The 27,010-nt window shown below is 36.5% G+C and overlaps 1 protein-coding gene across 3 annotated transcripts in view; it reads left to right on the top strand.

The window, feature by feature from the left end:
- Window positions 1-27,010, top strand: part of LOC126830949 (histone-lysine N-methyltransferase, H3 lysine-79 specific) — a 134,474-nt gene that overhangs the window by 75,937 nt on the left and 31,527 nt on the right. For all 3 annotated transcript variants that reach the window (XM_050561485.2, XM_050561484.2, XM_050561486.1), the window contains 2 exons: window positions 3,374-3,416; window positions 26,216-26,953. In XM_050561485.2, coding sequence (XP_050417442.1) covers window positions 3,374-3,416; window positions 26,216-26,953 — 781 coding nt within the window. The remainder of the gene's footprint in view (window positions 1-3,373; window positions 3,417-26,215; window positions 26,954-27,010) is intronic.

Raw genomic sequence — 27,010 nt, 5'->3', positions numbered from 1 at the left:
AAACGGTAAAATACTGTACGTGGTTGTGATAATGGTTTGAGACAGAATTTTTCGTGTGAGTGAAATGTTTTCATCATTTTAAGACTAACAGATTGTATTTTTTAATCTATAATTTTAGAGAGAGAGAGAGAAATAGGGTTTAACGTAAACTTGACACATGATTCAGTTTTATTTCAATAATTCGCTTGCGTGTTGGGGTCTTTAACAGTGTAAGGAAACCAGAGAACCCTTCTTGTCACTTACATGTACACCTGGGGAATCAAAACCATGCCAGTTGATTCGATGATGGACCTTATGGTACAACGCACATGCGTTAACCGTTCAGCCATCCAACCCCTATAATGTTAGATTTTCATAATGATAAATAATGAAAATGATATTCAATCTATTAGGGAATACTCTAGGCGCTAGAAAAAGTTCTTACTTTTGATTGTTAATGATAGTGACTGAATAGCCAAGTTTTATTCACATGCAAAAGAGGAAAAATTTACTCTGGCAGCATTATTTCTGACTAGTGAAGTGTGTACACCAATGGACTTCAAATTTTTGTCCCATCAGATAAACTAGGCAAAGCTTTTTTTTCAGTCCCAACATTCTAGTCAGAGTCAAAATCTGCAATGGACCCTTTAATTTGGATCTACAGGAATTGACATAAATGTGATTAAGGATTGTAGATCATCGATTATGGAATCCTTAACTCTGTCCATATTTATCGTACTTTATGAAATATGTTCAACAGGATATTTTTGAATTGTATATTTTACCAGAAATAAAATCATTAGGCAAATCCAGTTTCATGATCTTGGAGGTTAGTTTGAGCAAGGAAACTTGCTGCTGCCTTGTCAAGATTCTTTGTTTTAATTGAAATATTAAGTTAAGTTGGGCTTTCTTCAGTTCACTGTTCTTTGTGTTCATTTTAACATCAAAGTTTTTACGAGAGGAAATATGTCGACCCCAGTAAGTCATCATAGATAGTGTGAGCAAGGGAACTTGCTGCTGCTGCTGCTTTGTCAAGATTCTCCATTTCAATTAATATTTGAAATTAAGCCTTCTGCAGTTCACTTTATGTGCATTTTAATGTCAAAGTTTTTACAAGAGGAAATACCTGAACCCTAATAAATCATCACATATCGACTGTCTGACTATATATTGCCATTAAATTACGTAAAACTATGTACAAACAATGTCTTATCAAATTGCATAAAAAATACTCTCTATGGAAAATATGTCATCTTATGTTTATTGAAAGTAATTTGTCACTTGCTTGGCTTTGGGTCCTAGTTGCCTAAATACCTTGAGCGACTATATATATATCTCTGTTTAGCTGTGTTTATTGAAAGTAATTTGTCACTTGCCCAGGGTTCCGTCGGGTCCTAGTTGTCTATATCTACCTTGAGTGACTCTATATACACCTCTCTGTATAGGTACGCTAAGGAGTTTTATTCAATAGACAACCTTAATAACTTTATAATGTTTAAAATAAGGTCATAGATACACTATTAGGTGAGGCCTGTTACGGATTAAGACACATACTGTGTGCTGACTCGAACACTTTAGTTATTGAGTTTAGACGAAGCAAGATGTTTATTTGAGTTTGTTTTGGCCGAGATCTGGGGACTTATTTTTAATTCTCTGTGTTTTTACTGGAGTTTGTACAATTATAGTAGTGAGTTTTTTTTCACGTTGAAAAGGTAACATATATATTTATTTATTGTTTGTTTGGATAAAAATATTAAAAGTTATTTTTTGTGTTCATTGAAAAATTGATTTTTTTTACCTGAAGCTAAAAGTGTATTATATCTGTATCTATACCAAATACATAAATCTCATGATTTAGGTTGAAATATGTTCTAATTTAAAATTAAATGAACAGTTATCATTTCTATGAAAGATATATTTTATTTTTTTTATTAATTTTCTTTTCTTAGAGTTGTAAAGAGTAGCCGGGGGGTTGGATCGCCGAATGCTTAGTGCGTTCGCACTATATCCTAAGGTCTGTCATTGAGGAAACCGGAGGACCCGAAGACAACCCACAAGGTTGAACAGGCGACCCTACTCCTTGTCATGTACAACCGGGGAATCTAAACCTCGTCAGTTGACTCAATGACAGACCTTATGATACAACGTGCACACGCTAACCATTCAGCCATCTAGCCCCCTCTGAATGCATTCAAGCAAGTCACCCAAAAAATTTAATAATTGTTCTTCCTTAAAAATTCATAGTTTTACTCTTTAAGGAGACATAACTTTTTTATTTTTCCTGGTAATCAAACAATAACGTTTAGACTTGTAACTTGTGTAAAAAGATATCTTAGTCGTCTGGTTAAAAATCATGTAGAGGTGCAACCAAACAAGCAAAACAACTGTTTAATGTTTATGTAGATTTTTTTTTGTTTGTAAACATCTTTTACCTTATTTAGAAGTAATCATTGACAATAACTTGTTATACCCCATCCCATCCCACATGTTAAAGTGGATTTAAATGAGAGGGAGAGATAAATGGGGTTTAATGTCCACTTGACACATACCAGGTCATTTTGGGACTAACATACGGTTCAATTTTATCTCAATAATTTGCTTGCGTGTAGGGGTTTTTAGCAGTGGGAGGAAACAGGAGGACCCGGAGAAAACCCATGAGAATGGACAAGCAACCCTACTCCTTGTCACGTACAACCGAGGAATCGAGAAAGTGAATTTAAAGAATATGCCTTAGTTCACACAAAATAAAAATTGTAAACAAATATTATAAAGGAGTGGAGTTTGACATTCTGTCAACACATTTATTGTTTATTCTGAGACTAACATATGGTTATTGTTTTGCTATACTCATGTATGCAGTGATAGGGAATAGAATTTTGCCCGGACTGTGGCGTTTCTGCCTATTCTTCATCAAATTCTAACTTCTGAGGGTTCTTTGACATGCACACCAATATGTACACAGGTGAACCTTGATTTTTTTTGGGGGGGGGGGGATGGCTGAATGGTTAGCATGTGCGCGCTGTATCATAAAGTCTGTCATTGAGTCAGCTGGCATGGTTTCGATTCCCCGATTGTACGTGACAAGGAGTAGGGTCGCCTGTCCATCCCTGTGGGTTTTCTCCTGGTCCTCCGGATTCCTCCCACTACTTAAGACCCATACGTGCAAGCGAATTATTGCGATAAAAGTAAACCGTATGTTTGTCCCAAAATGACCTGGTTTGTGTTGAGTGGACGTTAAACCCCATTTCTCTCTCTCTTGATTTTTTGTCCCATCCTAACCACTATGCTACACGTTTGAAACTAAAATGGCACACTATATGGCTTATGCTAATTGTCATCTACATGGAGAAAATCTGTTATAAATGTTTATTGATTGGTTTGTTTTATTTTTCAGGTCTGAACATTTGAAACACGAAAGTGACAGACGATTAAGAAATGTAAGTACCTTTAAACTAATGTTGTTTATGAAATATTTACCGATTTGACAAAATGGTGTGTGATTTTATGTGAATGGTCAGTAGAGTTAGAGGATGGCTACATGATCTCTAGGGATAAAATAGCTATGAAGCATCTGTCATATTTTGATTACAATAGGGAGTCAAGGTGACTCAGTGTGGTTCAATCCAGGTCTTGACTGTGACAGTTCCTCTGGTTTATCCAGAGTGGTTTGCCCTTGTCAGTGGTGCAGGTCTTATGTATTTGTACACATTGGCACCAATGCAAAAGAACCCTTGGCTGTAGGAATTTAATAAAAAATAGATGGAAATGCTGGAAACTACAAGGTTGTTCTAGGCAAAAGTTGATGATCAGAGTGTGATGATCAGACTGTATTTTATATTCTGGTTATATAGCAAGAAAAATGAAATGAAATGGGATTTAATGTCCTACTGTTCTGCTCTGACTGGGCTAATGAAGACAAGCATGCACCATACAGTTGTGCCTCTCCCTGTGCCTCTCACTAATATAAAGTTGATATTCTATGATATAAAGTAGATATTTTATGATATAAAGTAGATATTTTATGATATAAAGTTGATATTCTATGATAAGTTGGTATTCTATGATATAAAGTTGATATTTTGAAGCATGTGATGATTCAACAGGATGATGTGTAGTCTAGCATATCACCGCATTTATTGTACTCCTAATAATCCTATACAATAGACAGGGAAAAAACATCATTCAGGTTTATTTTTTACCTTTAAATTATAATAGTTTATAGTATGATAAGAATAAAGAACGTTTATGAAAATGTCTCATTTTCTGATTAGTTATAAAAAAAATCAACTTTGAATTTTTTTGTATCTTTCTGAATGAAGTTGCAATGTGACATTCTGCTTTCATAATGGTATGGGGGGTTGGATGGCTGAATGGATAGCACATGCGCACTGTATCATAAGGTCTGTCATTGAGTTAACTGGCGTGTTTTCGATTCCCTGGTTGCATGTGACAAGGAGTAGGGTCGTCTATCAAATCTCATGTGTTTTCTCTGGGTCCTCCAGTTTCCCTCAACTGCTAAAGACCCCTACGGGCAAGCGAATTATTGAAATAAAATTGAACCATATCTTAGTCCCGAAATGACATAATTTGTGTCAAATGGATGTATTTCTGATACATGTTATAATTACTGAATGGATTTCTACATTTAATCAGTTTTTAGTATCTTGTGAAAGCTGCAAAAGAAAATGTAGTATGACAATCTTTGTGGAATGCTCAGACGTCTTTTGTGTGTTTTTATCTATCTTTGGTAATGACATGTTAGAATGGAAATTATTTGACATGCGAATTCATTGAACAGACCAATTTATATGTACTAAAGCACACAATAAACTGTATATAAAATAAGCTTGTATTCTTTGTACATGTATAGCTAACAAGAAATTAATGCACACATTATATTGCTCTAACAAAAGGTGCAAGGGAAAATTGGTGCTGAATTTGAATAACATTATATTTTATTTTTATCAATGACTCACGCGTACCTTTACAATGTATACAAGCGCGTTGACATTTTGATTATATAGTCTTCTTTTATATTCAATTTTGATTAGGCATGTCTCCGCAGAATTTGACTGGGTATGTGTCTGAAATTTGACAAGGCAAGTCGAAGGAATTTAACTAGTCTAAGGAATTTGACTCCTGTTAGGTATTAGGCAAGTCTACAGAATTTAACTAGGCAAGTCTGAGGAATTTGACTTGTCAAGTGTAAGGAATTTGACTACCAGTAGGCATGCCTACAGAATTTTACCAGGGATGTCTACAAAATTTGGTTTTTGGAACTGTATCGACATCTGAATAAGATATGCAGATTAACTGCAGGTGGCAGAGATAATCTACTGATGACATTTTGATTCCTTAATTTAATTTTAAATAATAATCAAGCCTGGAAATAACGGTTTTAGATGTACCTGATAAAATGTCAGGCATTAATGAAATAGTACCTGACATTTTCAACTTAGTGCTGGACATGTATTAATAATATCAATAAAAAAACACAAAAATCAGTGCCAGACAAAATGACAGGCACCAGAGGTCTTGTGTCATGACAATGCCTGCATCTGTGCCTGATAATAATTTGAGTACATTTTAGCATGGATTAAGCCATGAAATATAAATTATTGTCTCCAAATTGCATGGTAGAGATCAGTGACTTTAATAGAGCTACTCGTCGTTTGGTATGTGAGGCGTTAAGATTAGAGGTGTGTAGTTAAAGAAGATGATTCACTATCAACGACAACCAGTGTACTTACTTTATGTAAACAAAACACATGGTTGGTAGCGCTTCAACAATTTCACTTTCTATCCGGGGTTGAAAAAGGTGTGTAGAAGACATGTCGAACTGATAACAGTATATAGTAGCGACATGCTGCTTCAACAATTTCAGTTTCTAACTGTGGTTAAAAAATGTTTGTAGGAGACACACTGATAACTGTATAGTAGCGACATGTTGCTTTAACAATTTCAGTTTCTATCTGTGGTTAAAAATCTTACCGATAACAGTCTATTTATGTAGCTACCTGTTGCTTTAGTAGTTTGAAAGTTGGGGACGAATGAGATACTTATTGTAGTCATGTTGTGACTAGCTAGGCATGGCTCTATCAGTCATTAACGGTTTTAGACACCAGGGCCCTGTTTCTCGAAATCTTATCTAAAGATAAAATCCAAATTTTAATAGATACTTCAATTTTGATTGACTAAGCATTAAGATCAATCTAATATTATTCAATCAAATTACTAAAATTTGGATTTTATCTTTGTAAAATTTCGTGAAACAGGCCCCAGGTTGTATAGATGGTCTATATATGTAGCTATACATATGTTGCTTTTAGTAGTTTCAGAGTTGGGGACTGATGGGAGACTTGTTGTGACTATCTAGGCATGGGTCTATCAGACCTTAGCGGTTTTAGACATCAGGTTGTATAGACTAGTCGTGTGATGGCCTCCAGGCAATCTGTATACAGTTTAGTTGAACCCAATACTGAATAAATTAAAAGTTATAAAGAAGCAATTGGTTTATTCAGATCTGGATAAATTATTATTCGAATATGCATAGTCAATAAAATTAGAAATTCTAAGAGGGAGAGTTTAACGTCCACTCGACACAAGCTAGGTCATTTTGGGACTAACATATGGTTCAATTTTATTTCATTGATTCGCTTGCGTGTAGAGGTCTTTAGCAGTGGGAGGGAATCAGAGAGCCTGGAGAAAACCCATGAGGTTGGACAGATGACCCTACTAAGATTTCTAAGCAAACAAACCATATAATTGGTTGCCAACTGATTTAAGAATTAGAGTTTTCAAACATTGTATTTGAGAAATTTTTGAGGGTTGTAAGATTCACTAAGTTTGTAAATGATCTGCAGAATAAATTATCTTTTATTTCATGCAAAGACTGTTTTTGTTATATACATGTACATGTATAATAAAGATTGTTTAATATTGATACTTTAACATTCTTCAATATATATATATATATACGCCCTTATTAAAAAATTATTGAAGGGTGTAACATTTGGAGATCGTGATTTATATTTATAAATATAAAAGACATTTTAAGACATAAGTCATCCCTTTTATTCAATATATTGTCATCCATGTTCACTTAGAGTAAATATTGAAAACATTAAGTGATTAAACATATATTATGTAAGAGCTAAATCTGCAGGTCTTTCTTTAGGTTTAACATCCACTCAACACAAACTAGGTCATTTCGGGATTAAGATATGGTTTATTTTTTTTATTTCAATAATTTGCTGGCACAGGAGTCTTTGACAGTGGGAGGAAACCGGAGGACCTGGAGAAAACCCACGAGGTTGGACAGGCGACCCTACTCCTTGTGTGCAAGCGAATTATTGAAATAAAAATTAAACCATATGTTAGTCCCGAAATGACCTAGTTTGTGTCGAGTGGACGTTTAACCCCCCTCTCTCTCTCTCTGTCTCTGTCTCTCTCTCTCTCTCTCTCTCTCCACACAACACTACTGTTATCTATCTTTAAAATTTATTCTTGAAAGTCAACACAGTATATGTACAGGTTATAATGTAATAGAGGAATTTACTTTCCGTTGAGTTGAAGGATTTAAGTCAATATTTGATCTGGTTACATCAATATTTTACCTCATTCTTTATCAGGGCTTTTGATCAAATGAATTATAATAAACTAGGTTATATTTGAACTGACAAGTTGATTCATGGAAAAGTTTGTTTTGATAAGTTCGTGAAACTTGCTTTATAATATATTTTATTTTTTATTATTAAAATGTTGAATATTTTATCTGGGATTTTTAATGCAAACTGAGTTGAAAAGAATTTTAAGGTCTTTTGTTTAACACTTTATAAATTAGATTCACGTAATGAAAGAACCGTTCAATCCAATCTGATTAAAATACAGATCTATATTTCGTTACGTTTTTTTTATTTTATATACTTTCGTTGGCCTACACATCATGAAGATCTGATCAGTTGTACAGGGAGCTTGCATCAGGGATCATACGAGCGGCTTTTGAACCTATGACGTCACACGCCAACAATTAATCAATTAATCAATCAGCGTTGACATTTCTAAGGGTTACCCACAGTTCTTCACCGTAACAGACTGTTTCATTGGGTAATTCCTCACATCAACTAGAACGCCTGTTATATAACAACTCTTCCAGATCCTAGTGTTGTGAAAACAAGTAAAACGAAATTTTGAACTATAAAAAACGAAATGGAATAGGATCTTTGTTTTAATCAGATTGTTTCATGAATAGCATTTTCTCGTTAAGGATGAAGGTGCGATTAGAATTCTTTTGTAAAGGCAATTTTACGGCCACAACATAAGTGCCGTGGAAGAGTTTGATAATGATACTGATATGGTTTTAATATTCCCAGAACACAAATAAAGCTGTGAATATAACCAAGCGATTCAACCATAAACAGATTGTTGTAACCAGATAGCGTTCAATATTTTTTTTAGTATCTATTGACATAGGTCATATGTCTATTTTCTTTAGATCAGTACATTATTGTGTCGTTGAGACGTTAATCTCCGTTCCTTTCCTTTGGTGTACTCGGATGCGGGTGCTATGTTTGTCAATTCAGATTTGGTTCCCAATGCACCATAAATACTAGGCAGGTTGGATGACCGAATGGTTAGCGCATGTACGCTGTATCATAAGGTTTGTCATTGAGTCAACTGGCATGGTTTTGATTCCTTGGTTGTTCATGACAAGGAGTAGGTTCGCCTGTTCAACCTCATGGGTTTTCTCTTTGTCCTCCGGTTTCCTCCCACGGCTAAAGACTGATCTAGTTTGTGTCGAGTGGATGTTATGTTAAACCCCATCTCTCTCTCTCTCTCTCTCTCTCTCTATCTCTCCATAAATACTACATCTGTGAGACAGGAACGAATAAAATTATCTTAATACAGAAGGTGAGACAAGGAGTGCTAGTCTGCCAGAACTGTTTTCTTTTATTATTCATTGTTTTGAATAAAATGTACTATGATGGCATCCCGGGGTGCTCGGAGTTCGAATGCGAGAAATTATTTGGTGAAATAATGTAGAATAAACAAAGTGTGTGATTGTACAGCATGTCGTACATGTGACTAACATCATCGTGTAATCATAACAATATGTTTGACATCAAAACAACTAAGCTGCCACAGTACGGAAATTGTCCAAATTTTCTTCTGGAACACCGCGCCTAGCACAGAGTTCACAAATGTAGAAATATTTCTGATCTCTGTCATGTGTTTATAAGTTGCATTGTTTTTTTCGTCCAATTTTTTGTAATATAAATAAGGAATCGGAAACGTAATAAGATTTCCTGTCATTGTAAAAAATTTCAAGATTTGATCATCAAGGCAGTTTTGTAGGTCAGAATTGAGGGAAATTGTGAGTTGAGTCAAAAATATTTTAAATATTGAGTCACCAGTGAGTGATTGTAATGGTTAGTTTTACAGAGAGAAATAAAATGAAATAAAATGAAATAGAGTTTTAACATCCTTCTGTTCTGCTCTGACTGGGCTAATAAAAACAGGCATACGCCATACAGTGTGCTATGAGGGAAATTGTGCCCAAACAGCGGCGCTATGGCCTACTCTTATATCGAATTCCAACTGCCAAGGGATCTTTTACATGCCTGCCAATGTGTACACTGGAACATCGGTTTTTTATCCCATCCAAATGACTAGACAGCTGTCCTTGTCAGGCCCGCCGTCCTGCACCACTGACAAGGGGAACCATGCCGGAAAATCTTGATGAACTTTCTCGGCCAATGCAAGGATCGAACATGCGACCTCCAGACTAGCTGGCCAGCGTCTTACCCACCGTGGCTCTCGGCAGAAAAAGAAGCTGGTGGAGGATAATCATCTATTGAATAATATTAATTTACAAGTTTTAACGATCTAAGTCTTAGTACTGGCAATATTCTTACTGTTCTTCATTAATTATTTTAATTATGCCATCACCGCAGTCTTATAATCCTAGGACTCTGAATTTAAATCTTTGTAATATTTTGAATATTTTTTCAGTACCTCTCTCATATATATGTGCAAAAAGAAATCTTGTTGATCAAACAGGGTTGAGTAAATTTAAATAAATTTATTTAATAAATCTGTTTATCTTTCAATAAACATTATAGACAAAGATAAGGGTGGGGCCATAAATAGCATTAAGACATGTATATAACATTAGATTGGTTTTACCATTAGACATGGACAAGGCTTGGGCTATTATCATCAATAATATTAGAGTGGTTTTATCATTAGACATGGACAAGGCTTGGACCATTATCATAAATAACATTAGAGTGGTTTTATCATTGAACATGGACAAGGCTTGGACCATTATCATAAAAACATTAGGACATCTATACAATATTAGAGGGGTTATACCATGGTAATCAGCCATCTTGAAATTATACCATATGTAAAGTTCGTTCGTTCGTTTGTTCCTGGAGTTTTACGTCCACTTCCCCCAAGGATGATTGATATCGTAGACAAGTGTAAAGTGAATACATTAAGACTATACATACAAAAATTGAAATGGGGTTTAATGTCCTACTGTTTTGCTCCGAACTGGGCTAATAAAGACAGGCTATACATATATGGGAGGACTGGGTAGTTCTGGACCCTCAAACCAACTGGTTTCCGATTTCCCAACCCCACTCTCGGATCATTCTTCTCCTTGGATTTGGTCCATTATATTTTTCAGTGGCTGGAGATGAATTATATCGATTTTGACAAAAATATGTCAATTTATTTTTTTCCAGTCCCTGAGTTGATGGGGCCTTGACTAGATTCATATTCAATTCAAGTCAAAAAGAAATGAAATGAAATGGGGCTTTAACGTCCAGTGACTGTGCTAATGAAGAAGGGCATATGCCATACAGTGTGCTATGAGGGCTTACTCTCATAATGAATTCCAACTGCCAGGGGGTCTTTTATGTGCACGCCAATGTGTACACAAGACCTCTGAACGACTAAATAGCTGTCCTTGTGAGACCCTCAGTTCTGCACATCTGACAAGGAGAAACCACGCCCAAAGTTAAACTAGTTAACCGTGTCTCTTTAAGTAGGTCCTATACATCATAACATTAACAAGTCTCCAACATAGCAATTAGGTAAAAAATCCCATGTATTTAACCTCGTGTGACACCAATTGACATACAACATACCTATATATCTATATATAGTGACATGCTTTTTAAGTTAGTATAACTCTCAGGTGTCATAACCAACATAATAACTGGTCAACTTGTATGAGAGAGAGGGGGAGAGGAGGAGGACAACACTAGGTCATTTCGGGACGAACATGGTTTAATTTTATTTCATTAATCCGTTTGCTCGTAGGGGTCTTTAGCAGTTGGAGGAAACCGGAGGACATGGAGAAAACCTACGAAGTTGGACAGACGACCCTACTACTTGTCACGTACAAGCGGGGAATCGAAACCAAACCAGAGAGAGAGAGTCCACTCGACATACAAACTAGGTCATTTCGGGACTAACACATGGTTCAATTTTATTTCAATAATTTGCTTGCGCGTAGGGGTCTTTAGCAGTAAGAGTAGTCTGAAGCACTGCCATTGAGGCAAAATTACCTTCATAGCACATTGCAAGGCATCTGAGCAAGGAAGACATTAAACCAGGGTTCTTAATCCATTTTGAAACCAATCAGCCAGAATTGGGTCAAATGAGGTTCCAATAGGAACTGTGTTTCAAAATTTTAAGCTTCCATTCCCTTTATTATAACCAGACTTGGTAATTTGTTATGAGAAATATTGTATTCTACTACATGTAATTACCACAACAAAATAACGACAAACAGGTACACACTATAAGAAGTTTGCTCTCACAACTGCTAGCCATTAGATTAACACATACAAAGTGCTCCTTACATCACCTGAGCAGACAGGCTGTAAGTTAGTGACACATTCACATTATTGTCCTGTTGTGGGCTCAATGGGTGCTTTTCGGGGACGCCAGAATTTTCTAGTAAGATTGAGTGTCCCTGTTATACATGTACCACATTTGCTATAATTTTATGGGAAATAGCTTATACACGATAAATACGTCAATGGGAATGCATCTTTAATTAGATGGAAATTATATTATAAATAAAACACCAGAAGCAGCTTAGTGCTTAAATCGGTTTCCACTTTATATTGGATTTTTAAAATACATTAAAAATACTCATGCAAAATAAAATAAAACACATTTGAAAATGTGTCAGAGTTGTGAGCCTGAGGGTTAGGTTTGTACAGCTGATGTAATCTTAGTTGAAGACAAGATCAAGACATGATCTTATACACATATTGGGGCAATAAGTTTAGAATTACAATTTAATAGGTATTTCTTGTACATGTGGTGACAATGTACTATTTGTTAAATCTGTCTACGTGCTAAATACAGCCCAATACCACACTTCATGATATTTGAGACCAACTCATTTCTGTCATGTCTTTCGGTGTGTTGAATTTGTAATGGATGCTTTGAGCTATAAAACCGTAATGCACCGCCATTAAAAAAGAATTTTCTTTGAAGCGATAAAATCTTAAAGTTACGTCTTTTGTCTGTGTCCACAGATCAGTATCTTTGATATTTGTATTAGGGATTAAAACTTAGAATTTGATATTCAAATTAGAAAAAGATACTGTTTGATTTCAAAAGTATCAGTACGTGTAAGTTTGTACTACTGTGTACTGCTGATAGATATTGGTACACAGATTTCTGGAGAATGGATGATAGGCTGCTGGCCTGGAGGTCGTGGGTTCGATTCCAGTGTTGGCCGAGAAAGTTCATCAAGATTTTCCAGCGTGGTTTCCCCGTGTCAGTAGTGCACATTGGTGTGCACGTAAAAGATCCCTTGGCAGTAGGCCGAAACGCTGCTGTCCAGGAAAAATTTCCCTCATAGCACACTGTATGGTGTAAGCCCATCTTCATTAGCTCAGTCAGAGCAAGAACAGTAGGACGTTAAACCCATTTCATTTCATTTCTGTTTAGTGCAGAAAAGTAGGCGTTTCAACTCCATTACATTTGATTGTAAACTCTAAAAATTGCTTGTCAACATTTTCAACAATAATTTGTTTATTTTCAAGAACCTCATCTTACGACATTTTTAATAACTGTTTACGTCTTTATGTTGAAAATATTTTACGAGTGGGCGAACATCTCGACAATACAAATTATAGAGTCATATTTGCCTTGTGACCAAGCCTGGGTGATAAATATGTACGAGAGATTGAAATAAAAACGGTGATAAATTATGGTGTAACAAATAAGCCTGTCTGATTTTCCGTGTATAAAAACCTATATAACGTGATAAGCTTCAATAGTTAGGTTTCTATATTTACATAACAATGCATGTTTACTACTGCGATTACTGGTGTATGAACACGGGGGCTAGTTCTACAGTCAGTCGTCACTTACGTTGATAGTTGACTACCTATGGACTAATATTACACAGGTCTGTGACACACAGGAAATAAACTGACATTGTTTTGTTGGACTCAGAAAAATTGTTTTGAGGGAGACAGGAGTAAAAACTTGACTTTGTTTGTGGAAGTAAAAATTGTTTTGTGAGATATAGGGAGTAAAAACAGAGATTGGTCTGGGACATACATGTAAAGGGAGTAAAAATTGATATTGTTTTGTAAGACTCATGAGTAAAACTGACGTTGTTTTGAGAGATACAGGTGTAAAAACTGACGTTGTTTTGTGTATTTGAATATTGATATATTGATGATATAGTCCTATATAAAGGTGAGTACTGTATGATATAATGGATGTATATATTACGGTCTCTGATTGTCATTAGTGGGATTGTCATTCTCTATAAACAAATTACAATATTGTTAAAGTTGAGTGATATAGGGGAGCTAATGGTGACTCAGTGAGCATTAAAACTGTTGGCTGGTTTATAACCTAGAGATCTGATGTTCGTTTCCTGTGTTTACCGATTTTGCGGCATGTTTCGCCCATCTAGTGGTGCAGAACGTATTTGTGAAAGTTGAATGTTGACAAATGTTCAATTCCTCATATTTTTGTAAACATTATAAATAATAATAATAATAAATTATGAATTAGTAGAGCGCAATTCTTTAAAGTAAACTGCTCATGAGCGTTAGTCATATATTTGCTTTAACTGTGACTTAAAAGTGTTCAATGTTTCGGATCTTTTGATGTCTATGGGAAGCACGATCTCCATGGTTCTTGATTTGGATATCACTGCCAACTGTAGTTGATCGACTGATCATAAAGTACAAAATGGTTGGTAAAGCGAGAAAAACATCTTGAAGGTAAACTGGGCCGAGGTTGTGGATTGCTTTGAAAGTAAAAGTTAATAATTTGAAATTGATTCGAGCATGGAATTCAACTGATATTCACAATATTATAGTTTTGTAAGGGATATTAAATCCAACAAATGATGATCGACGGCTTTAAATAAACAGACAAGTCAAATTATCTCAGGTGTGTAAAATCTTTTGATATGGCTGACAATAGGTATACTCTTTCTGTTACGATAAATCTACTTTATAAAGTGTTGCTTGCTTCATATATAATACACAGTAGCTAAATATTACACATGGATGGTCAAACCATATTCACATCTAAATCTAATATATATTGTTATGATAAACAGTGCTAGATTTAGATGGACAGGGGTCCCAGGTTATTCCATTTATGTGGTCCCTCTCAGTCCCCGAGGAGGGTTGGATGGCCGAATGGTTAGTGATGCGTGTTGTATCATTAACTCTGTCATTGAGTCATCTGGCATGGTTTCGATTCCCACGGTTGTACGTGACAAGGAGTAGGGTCACCTGTCCAACCTCATGGGTTTTGTCTGGGATCTCCGGTTTCCTCCCACTGCTAAAGAACCCTACATGCTGTTAAATTATTGAAATAAAATTGAATGATGTGTTAGTCTAGAAATGACCTGGCTTGTGTCGAGTGCTTGGCTTGTGTCGAGTGGACGTTAAACCCCATTTCTCTCTCCCCAGACACCCCACCCTTCCGACTAGTGAATGATAAAATTGTGTTTTAACACAACTGACGAAACCGAGGATGATATAGGACGGATGTTTAAGAAATGAAATGGGGTTTAACGTCCTACTGTTCTGCTCCTATACTGGGCTAATGAAGACGGGCATACGTCATACAGTGTGCTATGAGGGAAATTTTGCCCGGGCAGCGGCACTATTGCCTACTCTTATATCGAATTCCAACTGCCAAGGGATCTTTTACGTGCATTCCAATGTATACACGGGACCTCGGTTTTCCGTCTCATCCGAAGGACTAGACAGCTGTCCTTGTCAGGCCCTATGTTCTGCACCACTGACAAGGGGAAACCACGTCGGAAAATCCAGATGAACTTTCTCGGCCAATGCAGGGATCCAACACCCGACCTCCAGGCTAGCGAGCCAGCACCTTACCCACTTAGCCACCGTGGCTCGCGGATGTTTAAGACTACTGCATGTAAGAATTATTATACACCTTTGCCTTGGGGCCTCCTAGATATTATAGCCCTAGGCTGTAGCCTGCCAAACCTATAGGTGAATCGGGTACTGATGGTAAATATTGTATGAATTAGTTGACATTTCTTCCATGAACATAATATTATTTTAAGAGTAACTATTTCTTATTCAGATTCTTTGAAATGGTTTTCTTCCCCCAATTGAAGGTTCTAATGATAATATTATTGTAATTCACTGAATTGAATTTAAAGTTGTTAGTCGTCATTTACTAATGTTTCTTGGCTTATATTAATCCACCCTAGAATAAACTCAAATCCACTTTCAATTATAACATTTGATTAAAAATACAAACTAAAATATTAATGGTTGAAAATCTCCCAGCTCGGATTCAGTCAGATTGAAAAGAGGCTCATCAAAAGATTTTAGGGAAGATTATAGGTGGCACTGGCTTGGCTTTTATAATATCCCGGCATCGATGAATGATATATAGGTGACACTGGCTTGTTTTGACTCAATTCTGTTTATATCGGGAGGGTGGGGGGGCAGAATGGTTAGCACGTGCGCGCTGTGCTGTATCATACGGCCTGTCACTGAGTCAAGTGACGTTGTTTTGATTCCCCGTTTGTACATGACAAGGAGTATGGTCACCTGTCCAACCTCGTGGGTTTTTCCGGGTCCTCCGATTTCCTCCCACTGCTAAAGACCCCTAGACGCAAGCGAATTAATAAAATAAAATTGAACCATATGTTAGTCCCGATTTACCTAGTTTGTGTTGAGTGGACTTTAGACCCCATATCTATCTCTTCAAATATTAACAGGTTTCAACAATAATATCGCTTGATAACCTGTCCAGCTCCAGCTTCATCGGTTTTTCCGTGTGCTCTGATTTCTTCCACCTGCTAAAGCGAATTATTGAAATAAAATTGAACCATATGTTAGTCTCAAAATAACATAGTTTGTGTTGTGGCTTTTAAACCCCATTTCTCTATCCCTCCTAGGGGTTCAAAATCTCTCAGATACCTAACGACTAGAGACTTTAAAGATAATTGTGAGAAATGAGATGAATTATATGATCGGTTGAGTTATTAATCTGCCCAGTTGGATGTTAAATTGACCGTCTGATATTGAATAGAGATGGAATGTGGTATAAAAACAGACGTGTTATCACCTGTAGACGTTTATTACCCCTGTATTATTGGTAAATAAAGAAAATATCTGTTTATATGATATTCATGTTTATACCTGACATTCTCGAATCAAAACAAACTCAATATTATCCACAGTCTTCAACATTGTATCACTGTAACCCAGGTATCATTTAATCTTGTGTATCTAGCACTAATTTCTTTCACCTTGATCGAGAAATTAAATGCTTGTAAATTGGATACTCGTTATCAAAATTGAATGGTCAGCTTTAAACTGTATGATTTTTGGTGATTTTAAACAATTTTTAAACAAAGATTTGATATTAAATGAATGTAAAAGAAATTAGTGCTAGATACACAAGATTAATGATACCCGGGTTACAGTGTATATTATTATTAATCTGATTAAAATAGAGATCTATATTACGTTTCGTTTTTTTATACTTTTGATGGCCTACACTACATGAAGATCTGACCGGTTGTTGCGATAGACCCTATGACGTCAGACATTTGATTAACCAATCAGCATTGATGTTACTAGAGGATTACCCCCAGTTCCGTGCAAAACACGCCTAAAGCTCGCCATAACAGACCGTTTCATTGGCTAATACATGTACCTCACACTATTCAGAACACGTCAATGATAACAACTCTTCCAGATTCTAGTGTAGTAAAGACAAGTAAAATGAAATTTTGAACTATAAAAACGAAACGAAATAGGATCTGTGATTTAATCAGATTGTATTATTGATGAATAAAGAAAATATCTGTTTTATGATATTCATACCTGTTTATAATACCTGACGTTCACTGGATCAAAACATAACAAAATAAAACAGGAATATGGTTGATTGTAGTGCATTAAAGTCATGATTTGTTTAAAAGTTTTTTTATTGGTTTAACTCATCAGATCTGAGTCACCTGAATTCAAATGAAACCTTAAAGTCAACACTGTATTATAGTGCTATGGGTTGATCTGATATAGTGTGTGATTAATACATTAAAATTATATGTAGAGAAAGATGGTTTGTCAAATGTGTTGCGTTTTGGACCCCAGGTTTGTATGACTAGCCTTGTGGGTTTTCTCTGGGTTTTTTGCTTTCCTTCCATTGCTAAAGACCCCCAAAACTCCAACAAATTGTTGAAATAATGATGTACCGTATGACTTAATTGCCCCCGCCCCCCTCTATCTCTGTCTCTCTGTAAGAAAGATGGGTTGACTAAGATAAACTATTTGGGTTAGGGTGGCCTGCCTAATCGCATGGATTCTTTCTGGGTTTTTTGGTTACTTTTCTACTGGTAAACAAACCCCAAAGTGTGTATGCCTCTTTCTGCCCCTCTTCGGTTGAGTAGATTCTGCTATTCATAATAAGAAGTGTGTAAAATATAACTAATGAACAAAATATTTCTAAAACTTAAAGTTCTATTTTATGTTTCTTCTCCCTCTCCACCATCATTCCACCCCACTCACCCTTCCTGTCTCTCTTAAACTCAATAAAACAGAAAGTCTTTGATGATAATTCTTATTCCTGTAATATGTACAGATTAATAGGTGATCAGGTGATGTATATTTACACAGAGGTAAAAATACAGGTAACACATACATTATATATACACTACTAACTGACGTCAGATAACATAGTTGTTATAACGTAAACTATTCTGTCATCAACAAAAGGCGACATTCTTTGGCACCGTATAAAGTAAATTCCAGAGGCGTACACATTCATTAATGTCATTCATTTACATAACCTAAAGCACAGGCAGACAACAACATCAACATTCCATTACGAGTTGGTGACTCAACTTTATCGTACAATAGTTAAACAGAATTTTTGTTATTGTTATTTTCAGTTATAGAATTGAATCAATTGATCGAGATGCATTGGTAAATTGTCGTCAATGAACATATTGAATAGTGTTCGATTCACGAATAGGTTTGAATACAAATGAGAAAGGTTTAATGGAAAGTATTTTGATGTCAAGCCTGTCATCATGTTTATTGTAAAGTAGTAACGATATGTCAAGCCAGTCTTCAGTATAAACTATTTGTAATGTATTTATTCATATTTTATTAACACGTGTGGTAAAATTTTTGAAACTGTGTTGTGACCGTATCTGTGTACTTTAGAAAGTGACCTTAAATTATTTTTCCTGAGGGGTTTTGTCTATATTTTTAAAACTAGGTTCTGATTCCGTGCACTTTAGGGGTTGGGTGGCCGAATGGTGTAATGCGTGTGTATTAGATCATAAGGTCTGTCATTGAGTCAAGTGGCGTGGTTTCGATTCCCTGCTTGAACTTGACAGTAGGGTCGCCTGTCCAACCCTGTAGGTTTTCTCTATATAAAGACCCCTATGGGCAAGCGAATTATTGAAATAAAATTGAACCATATGTTAATCCTATAATGACCTAGTTTGTGTCGAGTGGACGTTAAACCCCATTTCTCTCTTTCTTTCTGCTTGGGGGCGACGTCTTTAAAAAATCCAAAGGCTCCACCATTTCAAGTACGATCAACATGCTTGTTATTTTGAAAACAGTATATATAATTTGAATATGTAATTGCCATGGTTGCTATGATGTCATGATCGGTTCTTGATTTATATAGTACTGTGATCGTCATTTCTATTTTTCAAACAATATATAATAAGACGTTAAAGTATATAATTTGAGTATGTTGTCATGGTTACGATGACGCCATGTCTATTCCTGGTTTATATTGTATTGTCATAGTGAACACACTGATCGTCATTTCAATTTTTCAGACAATACCTTAATCAGACGTTCGTTAAAGTCTATTTCTTTACATTATGAATTATGTGGCGCTTTCGTATGATACTACATTTCCTTGGCTAAGTTAGAATTATCCAGAAAATTTGTAATGGTACAGATACGGGTTATCAAGCCTGGAAATTAAGGCCCCTGTCACAGACTTTCTCAGATACAAATTATTACACACATTGTTAAATAACTTTCCACTCTTGTATATGTGTTGTGTCTATCAAAGTCTGTGATAGGAACCTTATGCCCACCCTTATATATACATGTATACTCATTGTGTAACAATATGTGACTATCAAAGTCTGTGACAGGAGCCTTATTTTTTATGTCCACCCTTTATATACATTCTGTAATAATATGTGTCTCTCAAAGTCTATATACATGTATGACAGGAGCCTTATATGTTCACCCTTGTATATACTCATTGTGTAATAATGTGTCTATCAAAGTCCATGACAGGAGCCTTATGCCCACCCTTGTATATATACTGTACATGTATATTGTATAATGATTTGTGTCTGTCAAAGTCTGTGACAGCAGCCTTATGTCCAGGCTTTTGTATATACATTGTATATGTTAAGTGTGATACTGAAAAAGTCTGTGACAGTTGCCTTATGTCCAATGTCCAGACTTGCTGGTAATTCAAGTTATTGACAATAACCTTTTTAAAAGGTGAAGTATTTGCCACCATGACTATAAAATTCTACAGTTTAGTAAATTGGTTTGTATAAGTGATAATTATATGGAAAGGATGAATAAAAGAACTGAGTCTATTGGTTGATCGGTCGGTCGTGACAGTTACTGGGTGTTGTATGTTCTTATTAGAATACACAAACTATTCTAACATCCTGGTTAAATTATCAACGAAAACCCACATGTTACAAAAACTTCAAAAGAAAAAGATTCCTTCGTTTTGTAAGTGGCAACATTCCTGGTGATTTCTGGTCAAACAGTTCGTTCAAATCATCTCTCATTCATTTGACTTATTATATTACCTTGTTAGGTCGGACATTTCAAAAGAATTTTTCCCACTCAGTTAGATTATTAAATACAAGTTGAAAGGGGAATTAAAGAGTGAGACAAAATGATGAAAATAAAAGACCAGGTGTTCAAGAAACCTGGTTGAAAGGGAATTAATGAGTGCGACAAAATGATATAAATGAAAGACCTGCCGGTGTTCATAGGAGAGAGAGAGAGAAATGGGGTTTAACGTCCACTCGACACAAACCGGGTCATTTCGGGACTAACATATGGTTTAATTTTATTTACATAATTCGCTTGCACGTAGGGGTCTTTAGCAGTGAGAGGAAACCGGAGGACCCGGAGAAAACCCATGAGGTTGGACAGGTGACCCTACTTCTTGCCACGTACAACCGGGGATTCGAAACCACACCAGTCGACTCAATGACAGACTTTATGATACAGCGCGCGCACGCTAACCATTCAGCCATGCAACCCCCCCTGTTCATAGGAACCCTGGTTATTATATATATGTTACATTATCAACTTTTATTATCTATGAATTCTATTTCAATTAATTCAGGTTCAATACACGGCCCATTAATATAAGCGAATTTTAAATATATTGAATTTGTGAAATAAATTGATTTGGTGTATATATGCATAGAAAAATGCATTAGTATAGAATGTACTGTAACCCAACCATATGTACTTTACTAAATGGAGGTGTTTACCAAGTTATAACTTTGTTCGTTAGTCGGGATTGATGCCTCTTCAAGCGTTTCCTAGGAAACATACAACAAGAGCCAGTGGTAAGTGGGAGATTCATCCGATGTAGATTGGAGATAGAGCTTTGATTTAAGGAATTTTAACGCCTTAATTTCTTTAATTAAAGGTGCAAACGTACCTTTTGAGTTAGTGTCCAGTGGTATGTGGAGGACCATTCATAGTTTCCAACCAAAGGCGTTGCACCTGGAAACAAGTACTATAGGGTATCGCCTGATCTGGACCGCGGAGGAGATGGCATTCGGGTGCATTCTTGTCCTCGTAGCAAGGTTTTGGCCGGTGGGCAATAGGTCCTGAGGTGACCAACCAGCTAGAGCTCAAAATGAGAGACTAGACCACTAGACCATCCCATCTCCCCCATTTAACTGTAATTACCAGCTGCCTGACGAGCTCCCCAGATGAACGAAAGAGTACTTTAAAATGTTATTAAACCAATAAGCATAATAATAATATGTCCATTTATATAGCGCCAAATCCACAAATCGTGCTCATACCTTTTATCTTTTTATTATTAACCGTGAAATAAAGTAGTGCAGGTTTACGGATGTACTAATATTGTCAAATATATATACACAGACCTACAATGTAAGCTAATTCAAGCCTACTGTACCAAATGAGTACCGTACCAAGTACTTAATAACTGTATACAACGGCTATATATACACATAGACCTAATTCACTCTAATAAATTGAATTTTCTGCATGGATGAATAATTAGTTTTAAATATATTTAAATTGATTTTTCTGGTTGATTGATAATTTTAAAGGTGGGGGGACCTTTTATAAATAATTCCCCAAATTTTTATCGATGGGCTTAAGAGTATAATAAGTTAATGGATATTATTCAAAAGATTTTTAATTTGGATAAATTTGTTAAATGCATCGCATGGGTGAATTGGAATAGAATAATGATTATATAGAGAAGCATATAGTAAATTTACAATATTGATGTTCGAATGGATGTTACACGCTTGTCAATATGGACTTTTGCATTGAATAGAATAAAATGAAAATTGAAATTCAATGAAATATTTAGTTTGTGGGTCTTGGAAGGTAAGTAACTGATCCTTAGAAATCCAATGAAATATTCAGCACCATGAACTGTGTGTGAAATAGTTTGATTTAACGTCCGCTTCCACCGAGGTGATATCACAGACAAACCCAGCACCAACTGCTATTCAATCTACTATGAGGGGAGTTTTGACAGGACAGCGTCGCTTCCGTCTAATCGGCATTGATTCTCCGTGACAAGGAGTAGTGTCGCCTGTCCAACCTTGTGGGTTTACTCCGGGTCCTCCGGTTTCCTCCCACTGCTAACGACCCCTACGCGCCAGCGAATTATTGAAATAAAATTGAACTATGTGTTAGTCCTGAAATGACCTAGTTTGTGTCGAGTGGAGGTTAAACCCCATCTCTCTCTCTCTCTCTCTCTTTCAACCCCATCTCTCTCTCTCTCTTTCAACCCCATCTCTCTTCTCTCTCTCTCTCTCTCTCTCTCTCTTTCAACCCCATCTCTCTCTCTCTCTCTCCCTCTCTCTCTCTTTCAACCCCATCTCTCTCTCTCTCTCTCTCTCTCTCTCTCTTTCAACCCCATCTCTCTCTCTCTCTCCCTCTCTCTCTCTTTCAACCCCATCTCTCTCTCTATCTCTCTCTCTTTCAACCCCATCTCTCTCTCTCTCTCTCTCTCTCTCTCTCTCTCTCTCTCTCTCTCTCTCTTTCAACCCCATCTCTCTCTCTCTCTCTCTCTCTCTCTCTCTCTCTCTAATCAGCATTATATTCAAACTGACAACGGATCTTGATCTTTTAGTGCACGTTAATGTGTACACAGGATGTCAGGGTTTTTTTTGTCCTCTGACTAAGAGAAACCATGCTGGAAAATCCTAAGGAACTTTCTCTCTGCCAACAGCTGGATCAACCAGGATCTCCTGGCTGGTGAACCTAGCGCCTTATTCACTGAGCCACAGTTACTCCCACTGATTCTTGGAATCTCCTGGCTGGTGAACCTAGCGCCTTATTCACTGAGCCACTGTTACTCCCACTGATTCTTGGAATCTCCTGACTGGTGAACCTAGCGCCTTATTCACTGAGCCACTGTTACTCCCACTGATTCTTGGAATCTCCTGGTTGGTGAACCTAGCGCCTTAGTCACTGAGCCACTGTTACTCCCACTGATTCTTGGAATCTCCTGGTTGGTGAACCCGAATGCTTTATTCACTGAGCCACTGTTACTCCCACTGATTCTTGGAATCTCCTGGTTGGTGAACCTAGCGCTTTATTCACTGAGCCACTGTTACTCCCACTGATTCTTGGAATCTCCTGGCTGGTGAACCTAGCGCCTTAGTCACTGAGCCACTGTTACTCCCACTGATTCTTGGAATCTCAAGTGTAAATATATGACTGTAGAGGATTTGGACTTACTACAGAAAGATAAACTTGTTGTTTATTTTGGACCTGGGAGTCTGATCTCAATTAACCTTTGATTCGTAATTGTTGTCATAGTTACTCACCAGGACAAGAAGATCAAAGGCATGTATCAAATGTTACAAAAGAATTGATTGGTTAACAGGCGTTAGATAATCTCAACTTAAGATGACATATCATTGGTTGACTAAATCAGCCTTATAGGTTGATGTTGATGTAGTTAAGAATGACTGTTTTGAGTAATACACACTAATGGTAATAATCCTGCACATCAAAGGAAAATAAGGGGCTAATTGAAGGGATTTAATAGGTAAATAAACAGGTGATAAAGGACTCACCTCTATAGGGTTAAAATGACGATGAGGTGTTAATGGGTTATTTAAGATTTTATTTGATAAGCAGGTAGACACCTGTTTAAATAATTCATGTACATGTATTTAGTCTATATATAACCTATAAAACTAATTAACGATTTAATTACCTGAACATCTGTTGTACAGGTAAGATATGGCCGAGCCTCGGATATATCAACCAATGGGAAAGTTTAATCACTCTCCACCCCATCTCTCAGTCAACCAATAAGAATTGAAATGAAATGGGGTTTAACATCCTACTTTCCTGCATCAAAGGGTAAATGAAGATGGGAATACACCATACGGTGTGCTATGAGGGACATTTTGCCTAGGCAGCATTGCTACACCCTACTCGTATTCATAATTTCAATTGTCGGCCAATAAGACACAGTGATTTTGCAGCTAGGACTCTTAAAACTGTCTGCGTGGTTTTCTTAGACATATGTTGCAGTATTAATTGGTATGTTGCATTATGTTGCAGTTGTTGTATTAATTGGTACCCTAGCCTGCTTCTGAAATCCAAGTTATAGTTATCTTCCTAAATGACTAGTGATATGTGTTGTATATAAGGCAGGGTAGTTGTCTTTCTAGAGCACCTGATATCACTTCTCTGATGTATTTTTATATAGAGATAGGTTGAAGTCGCCAATCTCAATCCACGATAAAAAATGTACCCATATAGGTTATTTAACTTTTGATTAATAAATGAAATGAGATGAGATGAGATGAGATGAGATGGGGTTTAATGTCCTACTGTTCTGCTATGACTGGGATAATGAAGACAAGCTAAATCAAAATGTTATCTAAATTATTAATTAGACATTAATTAATCTATCCAGACCATAATCAACTCTCTAAGGCATCGCTAGCCTGTGATCTTTAGTGGATTATGAGCCGATTTACTGCATAACTTTCCTTCACGATTTAACGATTAAATGGATAATCGAGACTATGCTGTTTATATCGTACTGACTTTAGTAATGATGATCAAGGCTAGCCGGAAATTTCAATCACTTAGTTCTCGGTTCATAGTGAATCAATTTGAATGAAATTTTCAGCAAATTGCCTTTACATTATGTAGTTCTTAACTATTATAGTGAGAACTGCCAGCTCTTTATCTAATCTCCCATAATGTATCTTTAAGAAATCAGTTGGCTACAATAATTCTCATTATGTGATAGAACTACAATTTTTCTATTGAAAGTATTGAAATAGTGAAACAGAGATTTATTCTATATTTAGTAATTGTACACACCTAGAAGACGTACAGAATGCATTGTTGTAATGTTGGCTGAAGGATTATTGTAAGAACTTGTGTCGTCATTCTGACGTCTTTCTGTTGATGAATAGACTCAAAATAATTTCCATGAGTAATTTCCTCTCTTTGCCAAAAGAGATTTTGGATGAGAACTTCTGTTTTATTCTGTCCATGAACAGGGGCTTGATTACATGTGGTTTGGTCATACACAGGGACTTGATGTTATATGGTTATACACAGGGGCTTCATACAGGTGATAAGAGTAGGAAGTTACTGACATTAGGAATACTGTTACTGACATTTTGTATACATACACTGTAAATTCTGTCCATTCTGAAGTTTTCGAAAAGGAGACCTGACAAAGCATAAAATTATGTATGTGTTAGTTCATGAATAAGAAGATTGTGTATGTGTTTTCAGAAATTTAATTTAATATTTTTATTTATTTTGTATCGTTTCTACAGTAATAAGATTTAACATATATTCAGTAGAGTGGCTACTGTTAATTCGGCTGATGTTGTCTGTGTTAAGCACAAGACTTTATAAATAGATCAGAGAACCAATTGTTGGCGTGGATAGTGGACGCTTCTGGCTAGTCCCCGATATCCAATCACTATTTGACATGTCTGTGTATACTGTGTATCTTGTCCATGGGTTTGTCCTGCACTTACTATTAGTACATTTCACAATGATACGAGTCCATTACAATTATTGAAATTATAAAACATTTAAAAAATGGGATTTTAGTTTACTATTTCTTTCCAGATTCAAAGGATTATGGTGGGGGGAGGGATGGCTGAATGGTTAGCAGGTGCACGCTGTATCATAGGGTCTGTCATCTGGCGTGGTTTTGATTCCCCTGTTGTACGTGACAAGGAGTACGGTCACCTGTCCAACCTCATGGGTTTTCTCTGGGTCCTCCGGTTTCCTCCCACTGCTAAAGACCCTTACGAGCAAGCGAATTATTGAAATGAAATTGAACCATATGTTAGTCCCGAAATGACCTAGTTTGTGTCGAGTGGACGTTTAAACTCTCTCTCTCTCTCAATGATTTAATTGTATCTTTTTTTGGTGTTTTTCAGGTTGCTATAACAATTTATTGGTTAGGACGAGCTGTTTGTCATACGTACCCAGTGCCTAATCTAGATTTCAGTGCCTTCACCCCATTAATCAACCACCATAACAAGGATATAATATCTAACGAACATATTTACAGACTTGATTCATCGTGTTCTTGGGACTCCTACGATCATTCGAGTGCTTACGGGTCAAACGGGGGAGTATCGGGAAATAGTATAAAAGATTCCATAAATCATCGTCACGTACGAGATAGTTCTTATGAATCATATGCTTCGTATGGTAAAGCATCAGAGGACAGTCTTGATGAACAAATATTCGATAACATGCCTGTAGGAGGAAGATTATCCAGTGCTTCTAGCAGGCAAGATAGTAGTCCCCGTTATTCAGCCACTAATGAGAGTTTGTATCGTGAAGGCAAGCGTAATGGAATGTATCGTAGTAGTCCGGATCTGGCCGTGCCGTCATTTAATCACAGAAGATCATCGTCGACGGACAGTTTAGATGGATCGTATCGCAGTCACTCACGACAGTCGTCGGACAGTTGTGATGGTTACCCAACGAGAAATATGCCTGGACGACGAATCAGTCAATCTACTGCGGATCCACTACAGTTTATAAAATCACGAGGAGCAGAAGATCTTGCGAAACAGGCAGAAGAGCAAATAAAGCAGGTGGAAGAAGTAAAAAAGACAAAAGTTGTGGCAACAGAAATCGCCAAAGATGAAGATGATTGGCAATCGGTAAGTTAGCCTTTAGTAATTGAACTGGAATATACAGGTCACAATTCTATCATCCAG

Source organism: Patella vulgata, chromosome 8, assembly GCF_932274485.2.
Source record: "Patella vulgata chromosome 8, xgPatVulg1.2, whole genome shotgun sequence".
Taxonomy (NCBI): Eukaryota; Metazoa; Mollusca; class Gastropoda; family Patellidae; genus Patella; species Patella vulgata.
This window is presented reverse-complemented; position numbering and strand designations above follow the sequence as displayed.